The sequence below is a fragment of the Stenella coeruleoalba genome, assembly GCF_951394435.1.
Source record: "Stenella coeruleoalba genome assembly, chromosome: 4".
NCBI lineage: Eukaryota > Metazoa > Chordata > Mammalia > Artiodactyla > Delphinidae > Stenella > Stenella coeruleoalba.
The window spans coordinates 131,801,525-131,815,567 of record NC_137149.1 but is presented as its reverse complement, the minus strand read 5'-3'; the positions used below and the strand labels follow the sequence as shown (position 1 = coordinate 131,815,567).

General features: G+C 36.5%; 1 protein-coding gene across 3 annotated transcripts in view; it reads right to left on the bottom strand.

Moving 5' to 3' along the window:
• Positions 1 to 14,043, bottom strand: part of PPP3CA (protein phosphatase 3 catalytic subunit alpha) — a 298,560-nt gene that overhangs the window by 20,202 nt on the left and 264,315 nt on the right. For all 3 annotated transcript variants that reach the window (XM_079921013.1, XM_079921014.1, XM_079921015.1), the window contains exon 10: positions 12,857 to 12,931. In XM_079921013.1, coding sequence (XP_079777139.1) covers positions 12,857 to 12,931 — 75 coding nt within the window. The remainder of the gene's footprint in view (positions 1 to 12,856; positions 12,932 to 14,043) is intronic.

Sequence of the window (14,043 nt, the reverse complement as noted above, 5' to 3'; positions counted from 1 at the left end):
AATATTACAGAAAACTCACCACTTTTTCAAACTTTTAAAAAGATAACAAAGTTCATCCCTGTAAGAAACCTATTCTACTTGAAAGTAAAATTTTATTATGACTCATTATTTTTAAGCAGAGTTTAGACATGTCTCCAGATTTTACTTTCCGACACCATAGGGCAATTACTGAATTTGAATACAGGTTATTGATGGAACAAAGCATAAGGTGCTGAGATAAGAAATATCTTTTGTTGTGTTATATTAAAGACAAAAATTAGTTTGTTTTCCTTCCAAAATCAGCACTTTGAAATATGATATAAGGCAAAGGCAGAATATGTCTTCGAACACCTCTAAAAACCTTGCATAATTGGTCTTTATAGCTCTTTACAAATGATGGTGAAATTATAAGTATATAGACGGTCTTATCTGGGAGAACACATATCCCAAATTGACCCCCATTAAGGCTATGAGGCCAAAACATGTACTATAATCCCCAAACCTTATTTTCTTGTCTTTTCTTTCTCTGACCTAGTTTAAAAATAACAGACCTTGAGCAACTATACCTCAACCAAGCAAGGCTATCCAGAACTTACTTAAACATCTACCCAGTTTTGCCCTTGGCTGTGGTGAACTTGACAAGTGCTTCATTATACTTTTCTACACCACCAAGCCCTTGAGTCCTGGGATTTAGGGACAGCACCATAAGCACTGAGAAATTGTGCTCATTCTGATGGACTGGCTTTAAAACTGTGGCCTTTACATTTTTTACTCATGCATCTACAAAAGTATATCCTCCAAAGAATACTATTCTCACCTCCGAGTTTAAATAATTGTAAGCAATATAATGTTGTAAACATTGCCATTTTAAAATGAAATGACTATACCACTTCTTTTAAAAATCAATGGCATATAAATATCATAGCAATTTCATCCTACCACCATCCATTTAAAGAAAAAAACCCATGAACAAGACATTCATTGATATTTAGAAATCTTACAGTAGTCCTTTTCTCTTTGAAATTGCATTTCCATTTTCCTGATTTTATTTTAGTGAATTATATATTTACTTTAAAATATTTTTATCACATTATACTTTGCTGCCAAAAATATGTTTAGAAATTTAAATGAAATGTGTTTTTTAAAATTTCCTGAGACAATAAGGCCCTAAGCCTTCAAAGTTCCTTTGTAATCAATATCAATTATTAGTAGTACATAACTGAGCTAAGTAGCACAAACATATGATCAATTTTTATGAATATTTAAAAAACATAGAAATGTAATTTGATTGGAATGCATCCCTTAATGATAAAGATGGGAGGGCGGTTACACTGCCTTGATTAAGGAGACTTCCTACGCATTGAGTTGTTCCAACGTCTCTTTGTTTAGTACTCCAGGCAGTGTTCATAGAGACTATGTTTAGGGAGACCCATGCCTTTTTGTTAAAATGAGAGAAAAGCAACTGAGAAAGAAGAGGTGGGAAAGGAGAGGCTGCAGTGAGCCTTGCAGCTCAGATGAGTTCCCAGGCTGATCATTTTTAGGAATGAGGACATATGGAAACTGAGGATGTGAAAATAGATTCCCTTACTCCTCTTGAAACTTCTTTGGGTAACCCCAATGGTCCAAATATTCTGGCATGAAGACAGCTGCTCTATCAAGTATTAGATTAATCACTTTCTAGAGGTGACAGTTGTCACCAGCCATGACTTGAGAATCCTGCATTGCTGATCCATTTAGGATCAGTGCTGGTTAAATCTAGTCCAAAGAGACTGGAGGTGCTGCCCCTCACATAATAGCTATATGAATGCTTATGCAGGTTACTCTATTAGGCAGAGAAAAACACCTTTAGGATAATAAATTTTAAAAATCTCTGTAAAAATTCATCTTTTTGAGGATTACAACCTAAAATATTTGGAATATCTTTCTAATTTTAATTCTAACAATAGCATAGTACATACCCGTAGGTGATAAAACTGGGACATAATGGCTACTCATTCCAAATCACTCCAAACCACATATTCTGAATTTCTTCCATATGCTTTTTAGCTCAACTAAAATCTCAGCATGTAATAGCATCTACGATGGTGTGATATTTGGCATAAGGCTATTCTGTCTTATATGTCATTTTGAAAGCGGCAGCTCCTTGAAAAAATATATTTTTTTGAATAAAAAGACTCTTCTGTGTAATGGATTTTCAAAAAGGCCAGTACAGCCTAGACAGTTTCTTCCACCTTCTCTTGTCATAAAACATAACTGGATTCTTCAGATAGGAAGTCTTAAAAATGTACAGACCGCTCCCACATGTCGACTAACTGTCATTACCTGGTTATCTTAGATATGTAGTTAAAAGATACTTTCGTTTCCAAGCGCTAATTTGATTCCATGGACTTTTGTTCTCTGAGACATTGCGTTCCATCTGTTCAATAATTCCTTGGTAGACTCGCAGCAATTGGCTATAAGCATGATTATAACTTGGGTAAAAATTAAAGACTTTAAGGTAGACTAGGAGGCTTCGTTGATTTTTCAAGAAACTATTATATATTCAGCCTATGTTTCAAGAAACTATCATATATTCAGCCTATGCCTTACAGAGGACATTTCAGTTTATTTATATTTACCAAAGTAGAAACTAATAGCATGTGAAATCTCATTTGGATTGAACTCTGTATCATAATAGAAATGCATCAACTGGCAATGAAAATAAAAGCAAAATGAAATGAAACAACAAAGGTCAAGCTAATGATGCAGATGTATTGTCTATAGGAGAAACAATCATAATGCCTGGATGTTTCGTCTGTCAGGATTATTTTGGATATAGATGAGGATTTAACAGTTGAAAAAGGTATTTATTAAGGACCTAATTGTGCATACGTGCTAAATGCTGGAAGAAAGCATTTAGACCAGAATTTAATTCTGGACACTTAGGAATTTATAAATTTATCAAATAGTAGAATGATATTTAAATGTTATCTCTGAAATTACAGAAATTGAAGGAAAAAATAAACCAATAGAGTAAAATATCATGTTTGATTGTCCCATGTGTTATACCCTAGACAGAAAGCTAATTGAGTACCATTTGACAGCACGACAAAAAAGCAGGCTGAAAGACGTAATACTACTCCAGTCGTCTGACAGCAGAGGATGGTCAAGGTGCTGGCATGTACTGAGCTGATGTGAAATAAAGCCACTCGAAGATCTTCTGATGCTATTCAAGAACTAGGCAGGGTGTTTTGTCAGTACAGGGGGGATGTAGTGAAGATTTTGCCCAAAAAGGTAAATAGGGAAATGAGCATTAGGTTCTGGCCAATGATCAGTGCACAGGCCTGCAGAGGCAACTGAAACAGACAGAATGGTTCCCAGGTCGTGAGACTTTAACATCACTGAAATATATTATTATCTTATCAGAGGAAAGGGATATGCCAGTCAAAAACTGTACTGGTCAGATACAGAGGCATAAGAAAGAAGAGAAGCTGAGGCAAACATCTGACGTTGTCTAGGAAAGTACTGTCCAGGGGCCAATGGCCTTTCAGTGTTCTGGCCTTACAGCAAGACTTCAGATCATAAATACCTGGCTCGTCGACTTCTTTTAAGACAAATGAATAAACTGGCATGTGAGAGGCAGAATAGCACAGTGGTGAAGAACTTGTGTTCTGGAGTAAAAGACCTATTGAGTCTCAGCTCCCCTGTTTACAGGCTGTGCTACCTTGGATAAATTACTAAGCTTCTGTAAGTCTCACCTTCCTCATCTAAAAAATGAGGAAGGTTCTAAGTGCTTTATTTGTATTATTTCGCTTGGTAAGTTGTCGACCTAAGGTCATCAGCTGGGAAGTGGGGAGCCCAAACCAGGATTCATTACAGTAGCAGGCTGGTGATCTACTTCCAGGTGGGTGGAAGAATTACCTAAGTTAATTCGTTCGGTCATTCTCAACATTCAACAAACACAAGTGCCAGGTACTGTGCTATCCGCTAAGGCACTTAGCATAGATCATTGGTATACAATACTCAAAAATGTTTGCTCTTTCTATTAAGAAGAAGGAAGTACTTGTGCAGAAGTGAATATTCCAGTTCTTCTAACAGTTACATTTCTCACTGTAAATTAAAAGGTTGATTGTGTGATCTTCATTAATATCATGCTGCCTAAGTTGGGGCCCCAGTTGTGTTTTGTGCCAACCAGGCTAAAGGCTGGGCCCCAGATGATGGCCAGTTCACTAGGGGAGAAGGGGAGAATCCAGGATGCTGCTGGCTTTGCTTTGAGGCAAAAAAACAGACCGCTTCACAAAGATGGGCTGACCAAAGAAAATCAAGATATCTATTTCTTTAAAATTCTAAGAAAAACTGGAAGAAAGTTTCATAGCTTCTCGTAAGCTAGGAGTAAAGATGAAGGAATAAAAGGGATTTTTAGGAGAGCCAAAATAGATTACCCTCATAGAAAAATATTTTTAAACTTTAGATTTTCTGAGCATTCATTAAACTTTTTCATATGGCCTTTAAACCTGCCATCTGAGATCAAACAACTATAAAGAGAATGTTTTCCAAACTTCAGACTTACAACGACTGTCTGCTGTTGTTCAATCAATTATTAATTATTCTCATATAAGTACAACCTTCAGATTAAGAAGTTGGACCCATAAAATGCTTTAGTACAAAGAGAAGCACGTAAGCTCTGCCAAAAACGCATGAAAACTGGATCTTATTTTCTTATGGTATCAATTTTCAGCAAGCTGACATTACCCCCTATACTTCTCTCTGTGAAGAACACTTCTTTCATATGTCAATTACCTCAACATTGTGTGTGAGAAGTGAAGTTTTTCTAAAATATAGAGACATACATACACACAAAATCTTTGCCTTTGTTGAAAAAAGAGAGCTCTCTACTTTAATACCTTTCAACTAAAGAATACATTAAGGATTATAAAGCCCATGCTTATTTCCCTTCTTAGTATACAACATGGACTTCCTTCTCAAATAAATTTTATAAATACATTTAATCCAAGTGTATGCTTAGATATGCAATAGCTAATGTTTAATATAAGTTGGCCAATGTCACCATAAGTTGAAGGAAAACTCAAATGCTACAAAAAAACAATGATTTTTAAAACTGTGAATATTGTATATGTGTATAGTACAGGTGTCTATGGAATACAGTATAAACTTTTATTTACTGCAAGCATTTTAGCCAATGGTGGACATTATCCAACCAATTAGCTCTACTAGGGAGATGACTGTTTTTTTAACATTTAGTTTGCTCTGCAAAGTCTGCACTATTTTTTTTTTTTTTTGCGGTACGCGGGCCTCTCATTGTTGCGGCCTCTCCCATTGCGGAGCACAGGCTCCGGACGCGCAGGCTCAGAGGCCATGGTTCATGGGCCTAGCTGCTCTGTGGCATGTGGAATCTTCCCGGACTGGGGCACGAACCCGTGTCCCCCGCATCGGCAGGCGGACTCTCAGCCACTGCGCCACCAGGGAAACCCCAAAGTCTGCAATTCTGTGCAATGTGAAAATTATGCCAGCTAATATAACTCATTTGTGCAAAATCATGTAGTACAATAAGAGAAAGCAGTACTTTAAATGTCTATGTTACTGTATCATTTAAATTGGCAACTTAAAAACATTTTAATTATTGTAATCACATATAAGTCAGACTTGATGATACTGACTACAGTATGACGGCTAACCAGGTACCTTGTTTGATAGTCCCGGCCCCAAAATATCAATGGCCATGTATATGATGGGAGGTCATACCCTAGTACCTAGTAAATGTGTATTTTTTTAGACATGTTTCAGTTTTAACGATATACTGGATATAACTATTTGTTTCCTTTTTATAGCACAGCCCTGATGAAAAAAAGCAGTTACCTGTACTATAAAGGGTACAGAGTACCAAGGATACGTTTATAGTGACGAAAATGATTTACCCTCTAAATTACACATTGAAATATTAAATAATTGAAAAAAATCAACCATAAACTGGAAGGTAATTAACAAAAGCCTGACAAGCAACTACAAAGCCTTTTACAAAATACTGACTAATCTTTCTTTTTATACATGTCATCCTTTCCTTTCTCCAATTACATCATGCAAACTCAGTTATTTTTAAAAGATAAGAGAACTTAACACTGGTGAACTGATACCCATCTTTGCATAAAATTTTCTGGAAAAATTATATGGATTTCTCACACGGCCATACTTCTTAAAGCAGTAAAATACATAAAGTGCTTTTCTTTCCCTTGTCAGAAGTAGAAGAGAACGAGAAAGATGTCCTTTATGTTTCCTCCTTCAGTTACCAAATATCTTATCCCAATTCACACCCCTTCCTGCAAGCCTCTAAATCCTCTGTGAGACCAGCATATTGAAAATTGGTTTCTTACTGCACTGGACTCTCAGCTTAGTGAAGGCGGAGGCCATGTGTTTGTTCGCCACTGAATACACAGAAAAAGATATTTCATGAATAAATACTTTGACATGGAAATAAAAAATAAGATAGAAATATAACATGGTATCAAAATTAGGGTACTCTGCATTTTATTTTAGTTTTTGGCCTTCTAAAAAATGATTTCAATTTTCTATTTTAGCTATTATAAAAATGAAAACAAAGTTTGCTATTTGCCTCTTTTCAATAATCTGTTATCTGACAAAGTTATGCCCTAATATTTCACTTTCTGGTTTTCTGGTCAGACTTATATCTCCAGTAATTTTTCTGCATTTGGTGCAAATATTTTAAAATAGCTGCTGCCTGAACTGCTCCACAATCCTGGTTCTTACGCTGTCTCCCTCATCACTCCTTTCTCTTTCACTTGTTTGTCTTTTTTCTCCAGTTTCATAAAGAAGGGATAATTTTACAGATTGGTCCTCAATTTTCTGATATTTCCTTCCACATCAGTAACTTTGGAGGCCTGTTTGACTCTTAGTAGATTCGGCTGTGACTTTTAATTCAAAGCCTCTGTCACCAGACCCGATTTTGTCCCCAGTCTCCAGGGTTCCATTTCCAAATCCTGCCTGGGCATTTCCAGAGTCATGTGTGTACTCAAACTCATGTCTGTCATTGAACTCCTTTCTCCCTGAAACGGATGAAGTTTTTCCGTAAGTGTTCTCATCCTCCTAGGTACTGAGGTTTGAACCGTCCAAATCCACTTTTGTTCCCTTTGCCCCACTGATACCATAGTTGTAAGCCCAGCTCTTTAGAATATCTCCCTTTTCCTTTATTTATTTTTTGCAGTACGCGGGCCTCTCACTGTTGTGGCCTCTCGCGTTGCGGAGCACAGGCTCCGGACGCGCAGGCTCAGCGGCCATGGCTCACGGGCCCAGCCGCTGCGCGGCATGTGGGATCTTCCCGGACCGGGTCACGAACCCGTGTCCCCTGAATCGGCAGGCGGACTCTCAACCACTGCGCCACCAGGGAAGCCTCCTTTTCCTTTTATTATTAACACTATCATTGTTCCGATCTAGTCACCTCAACTTTGAAATAGTTAAGTTCCTAAATTATACCCCAACTAATCCTTTGTTCTTTCTCCAAGCATTTTCTTGGGGAAAGTATTTGCTGTTTCTCAGACACTGCTTTTATGATGTTACTCCTCTGCTCACCAATGGCAGGTTATGCTTCAAAGTTGATAGAACAAGAATCATGTCGCCACAGTGCTGCTGAGGGCTCTTTTTTTGTATGTCTAAACATTTCTTTGTAATTTTTATATTAACATGTCATATTTTTTCTCCCAAACTGCCAATTATTATCAGACACACAACTTTTTTTCACATTGGGAACATGAAATATGAGATGCTGAGATGAGTTGCTCAGAAATGACAATAATTACAGCCACACGAAGAGCTCTAAGCTAATGGCTCTTAGCGAATGTGCTGCCAGAGGCACAAAGCAGAGGGAATTTTTAAGATGAAATTCGTCTCAAACATTCATCATGGCAAATATATACAGCTTCGGCAGAAAATGATATACCCGAACCCTATATAGTGGTATTCCTCAAGGACCCATAAGATGCCACGCTAGTCCTACTAATTCCCAACTTTGTACTTTAAAAAGTTCTGTATGGCTTTTTAAAGCTAAACAGAAAGCAGTGGGGAGACACTCTGGAACCCGTGATATTAGATCTGAAGAATTATCTAATAATTCAAAGCAGATGATGGGAGATAATTTTCTTGTATACAATTTAGATGGTTTCGTAGAGGCATGCAAAAAACTGCTCTGATCCCATATTCAGTGACTTGCCTGTGGTTAACATTAGGATAAGGCAAAAATGTGGATAAAGGATAAGAGTTCCACCATGTGGTTTGCTCCTTAGATGAAAACAGAGACATAAATTCTAATTTAATATTAAGTCTTTCCAGGGCAGCCTGAAACTATATTTGGCTTAAAATGTATTAGTTTTATTATTTTTTTCTTTCCTTTCTTATTCTACAGGATTTCAGTTTTACCTCCACAATTCTTTCCTGTTAGCCAGACTTATCACATATCATAGTTTCAAATATAACTTGTATATAGATAGATAGATAGATAAAGTGATCTCAGAGTCTAAGATTTTAGAGCTAAAAGAAAGTTCCAAATAAATATTTCTAACTCATGAAACTGTCATTAGGTTTCTAATACTTACTGCTATTTCAGACTTCCTTATTATAACAATGAACAGTAAAGAAAGTTCTGTGATGCAGATTGCTTGATTTCTGTCAGCTCCCCCCAACCCCCCTGCCAACACTTTGGGATCACTTACTAATCCTTGGTCTGAAATGAGTCTTCTTCCTTAATGAGAATCAACTACCAAATGAGATACATCTACTTGGATTTCTTCCTTCTTTGAAATGTTCTGGTGAATAACAAACCCAAATTGAAACCAGACTATCATTTTATCATCCAAAATCAGAAGTGGAAACAGGAATCAAAGACCCCAATACATATAAACTAGATCCTCGAAAGACATCACTTGGCATTAAAGTGCTTCAAAACTTTTCAAGATAAAAGAAGTTTAGTATTTTATTTTCAACATAAAGGAACCATCGACCAATATAAAACAGTGATCTTTTTCTAGATAGGCTATCAAATTCCTTTATTTGTAAGGCAGAAGCTAAGGAGGAGAGATTCATGACATGATTTCTACCCAGCAGAAGCCTAGGCGAGCCAGGAGACTCTTTGTCTGCTCAGATACAATACAATTTTTCACATTATCAAACACATAACTTCTTGGAGTAAATTGAGGTTAACAGAGTAGCACAAAACTATTTTATTTGCTTTGGCTTTCATGGCCTAATAATAATGTAAAAATCTTTTTTTGTAATTTTATGGATGTTTAACAGAACGAACTAAAGTATAAGTTTAGCTATTAGTGTTGTTCTGTTAAAAACAAAAAAGCATCATGCTGTTTAAAAAAAAAAAAATTCAAGCACTGGAATCACAGGTTGTGGAAAGTTCAAGAGCCTGAGAACCAGGCAGACATTGGTTTGAATCCAGGCTCCATTACTTCACTAACTCTGTGACCTTAGGTTTTAACCTCACTGCCCCGAGTCTGTCTAGCTTCATATGTAAAACTGGGATAATCATAGCACCTATGTCAAAAAGTTGTTTTGAGGGTTAGAGATAACATAAATAACCTAGAAAATTTCCTTAAAGTAAATGATAGTTAATAATTACAAATTTTTGTTGGTCAAAAGGTACAATTAGCAAAGAGTTAATACATATAAATGACTTAGAATGATGCCTAACACATAAGTGTTAGCTGCTGCCATTGTCACCGTTAAGTGGTAAAGGGGAGCTGACAGAACATAGAAAAGAAGCAAAATTAATCCCACACCTATACTCCTCAAGGATAGGAGGAGAATTTCTGTCTGCAATAGACTTTATAAACACAAAGAAGTCAACTGGATAAGATACACAGATAGGCATGGGCTGTAAAGGCACCATTACTGCCTTGGATTTTGCAGCTTGAAGTTGGATACTAAGCAAAATATTGAGAAGGGTTTGATAAGGACTCATCAAGAGATGGCTCCCCTTTAGAAAGAGCAGGAAGTGCTTTAATTAAGTCCTTTGATGTCTTCTGATTCCTGCTTTCACCTCTGGAGCCAACCACAAGCCCAGGAGCCTGATAGGCAGAGCAGAGGACCAGCCCCCAGAGAGAGACAGACTCTGCAGGCTGCCTGCAGGAGGAACAGGGTGGGAGAACTGGAACTTTTATCCTGAGGTTGAAAATAATATCACACAAAAAGGAAAAAAAAACCTTAAATATATGTTCTCAATAAACTATTGTTCCAAAAAGAGTTAAAGAGTTCTGGAAAGATTTATAAGTTGTTCTTTGAGTACCTTTGAGGAAATCCATAATTTTTGTGCCGTGTTAAAATAAAGCACTAAAGAACATTTCTGATGATTTACTCTGAAATGTATAATATTCTAAGTTAAACATATATATATATATATATATATATATTTTTTTTTTTTTTTTTTTTTTGCGGTACGCGGGCCTCTCACTGTTGTGGCCTCTCCCGTTGCGGAGCATAGGCTCCGGACGCGCAGGCTCAGCGGCCATGGCTCACGGGCCCAGCCGCTCCGCGGCATGTGGGATCTTCCCGGACCGGGGCACGAACCCGCGTCCCCTGCATCGGCAGGCAGACTCTCAACCACTGCGCCACCAGGGAAGCCCTAAACATTTTTTTTTTTTTTTTTTGCGGTACGCGGGCCTCTCACCGTTGCGGCCTCTCCCGTTGCGGAGCACAGGCTCAGCGGCCATGGCTCACGGGCCCAGCTGCTCCGCGGCATGCGGGATCCTCCCGGACTGGGGCACGAACCCGTGCCCCCACACCGGCAGGCGGACCCCCAACCACTGCGCCACCAGGGAAGCCCTAAACATATTTTTTAATTAAAACTTTTACTTCTCTTTTCTTTTTTTTCCTTAGAGGGTAAATTTGTGAGATTTGAACTGAAAAATCCCATATTTTAGTCCTGCTGTTTCTCTGCAGGACTAACCTAAGATTTAAGCATGGTAGTAAGATTTCACTGGTCTGCTTAGAAAGAAAAAATTCTTCCAAGTGCCTTGAAAAGGACATGCACTCCTATCATTGGAATAAACAAGCTTAAAAGCAACTGCTGATGAGCACAGTACATTGACTGGAACTAATAATTTTAAAGCAGAGGAAGTTCCAAAATATATCCTTTCATGTAAGTGACTGAATGGGTGGATAAAGAGAACTCACTATAAGTGAAGTAAACACTGAGGTGGTCTTGGTAATACTACTTGCACTGTTGAAATGTGCAGATACTTTTGGCTATAGGACCTGGAAGCACACAGTAGGTACTCAATATATATTTGCTGAATGAGTGGGTTAACATAATTACAGTTATATGCAGGTTTACTTATTCTATTGAATATACCATATGTTGTATATTTAATATGTTGTCTATACTATAATTATTGGTCAATAAACCTGACTAAAACAGAGATCTATTAACAGAGATGCATCACTGCATTAATGCTAATTAATCTTTCTTTTGAGGAATAACAGGAACATAGTGAAAGCCGTGCAAAATGTCTGTTGACTTTTAAGATTTAGATTCCACCAGATTAGTATTCTTTTAAGATTTTAATTCTTTTAAGATTTAAGATTCTTTTAAGATTTAGATTCTACCAGATTAGTATTCTTTCCTGAGGAAAAAATAGCCTCTTCCTAATCTTCCACTAGGAAGATTAACATCTCTTAAATGATATCACTACCCTGGAAAAGTTAATGATGGTAAACTGTGGCTATAACATATGAAACATCTAGAATCTGGATAAAGCACAGACTACCCACTGAGCTTCTGAATATTTTAAAATATATCAATATATTTACTTAAGTAAGTTCTTACTTAAACCATGAGATGGTAGGAATAATTGTACACTTTAAATTTACCTAAGCATATACTCTCTATTTACATGAGTGTACGGACACTTTTATTTTACTTTTGCCTACAGAGTTAGGTATTCTGCATTCATAGATGTGACCTGTATTAAGCCCAAGTAAATATTAAACCATGCTGTTCAGATAGTAACTTTTGGAAAGGGCCACATTCTTGCTTCATTTTACCCAAGTGCAGTTTTTAAAGGTAAAAATTTTATCAATTTAAACTTGCCACAATATCTAGTTTCCACTGCTACCTTCCCCCTTTACTTATTTTATTGATATTATAATGTTTACGCATCCGTCTCTCTAACCAGACTGCAACTTCTTCTTAGGTCTTTAATGCATTTTGGAATCCCGAGTGCCCTGTGCAGAGCAGGTACTTAGTAAATGTTTATGGAAGTGAACTTTGCACTTTCGTCCTCCAACTACATTTTTTTTGTAAATTTCCATTCATTTTGGGGTCCTTTTGTAAGAGCCAGAGTCATTTTTTCTATCTTCATTCACCTCATGAATCTTTTGTCTTTTATAGAAAGTGTATTCTTCAAGGGTAACTGAATACCAAATAGTATCTTAAAAAACAACAATAAAAAACCTCATAGCTTATTCATTGATTATTATAGGCATGAAAAAACATTGGGGTTGACATAAATACCAATACACCAATGTGTAAGTATCTTCTTTTATCATAGACATCAAAATTTGAATAATTGACAGAAACAACCTCACTAAAAGAACCAAAAAACTCACTTAGCAATGTGAGCTACCGAAAGATGTTTATTAAAGTAGTTCACAGCTTCAACTATGTTTTCAGGGTAAGGGGAAAATTCTCTCAAGTTTTTTCTTGCATTTTTTCAAAGCAACTAGAAAATATAATAATATCTTTCATTCTCAGCAGTATGTTATGATTTACACATCTAAATCTTAGAAATTTATTCTTAGGGTTACCTACGGGACGCCAAGTAATTACTTGGCAAATAGCATTAGCACAAAGGCTCAAGGCTCTTACCATCAAATCCATCTTCCTCTGACCCCAGTTCATCATCTGAGCAGATGTTGAGGACATTTACCAGCATCTCAGTCACTAAAGAGAAAAAGGAAAGAAAGAAAGAAAGGAAAAAAAAGTCTACATTTTCTACTATAACCTTAATTATGACTCTGGCACTGTTAATGACCAGGCTTAGCAATAACATTCTTACCTATATTGAAGATGGAACTTCCTGCAAGTAGTTTCTATAAAATTCAGACCATAAAAGATAACAGGCTTTGTATTTCTATGCAGACTTTATATTTTTAAAATTATTAGCTCATGCCTACAAAATCTAATGGTAACATTTACCAGCTATAGGTCAATAGACAGTGGACAAAAGAAAAATGTGGATATGAATATACTATAATCTAGGAAGGAGAAAATGGTTACTTTTGAGTTTTTATTTATTTGTACAATGATGCTGCTAGATTTAGACCAGATTATAAACTTTATGTTCATAGGGATCGAGTGAATGCTAGATCTCTTTTTTAAATTTTTTAGTCCCCCAGAGAACCCAGAATAGTGATAGAAATGTGGTTTTGTGTTTAAGAAAAACTGATGATTTATGAACTAATATATTTGAGGTAGTTGTGAGAATACTGATTTTAAAAAATGAATGTGTTGAGATATATATATACATACACATATATATACACATATACAACATTAAGCTTCATTTTCAAAAAGGTTTTACAAATGAAGCTCAGGTAAGTTTAATAAGAAATTTACTTGAGTAAATAGATTATAAGAGGGCTGTATAAAAGCATTATACACAGAAAATCAGTACTGCAACACTTTACACTAAGTTACATGTTATTTGCATTGAACGTTTTAAAAAATTAGGTTGGGTTCTATCATGAATGTGAAAAGAAGCCTGTCCACTATTTCTTCAAGAGTTACTTTTTAAAATCAGTGTTTTTCTAGCATTGAAGATACATGATAAAGAGTAAAACTTCACTGGAGCCAACATTAACTCAGAGCTTCAGTTTAATTATCAAAAGTAAATTATGTACACACTGCTATATTTAAAATGGATAACCAACAAGGACCTACTGTATAGCACAGGGAACTCTGCTCAATATTATGTGGCAGCCTGGATGGGAGGGGAGTTTGGGGGAGAATGGATACATGCATACGTGTGGCTGAGTCCCTTCGCCGTGTACCTG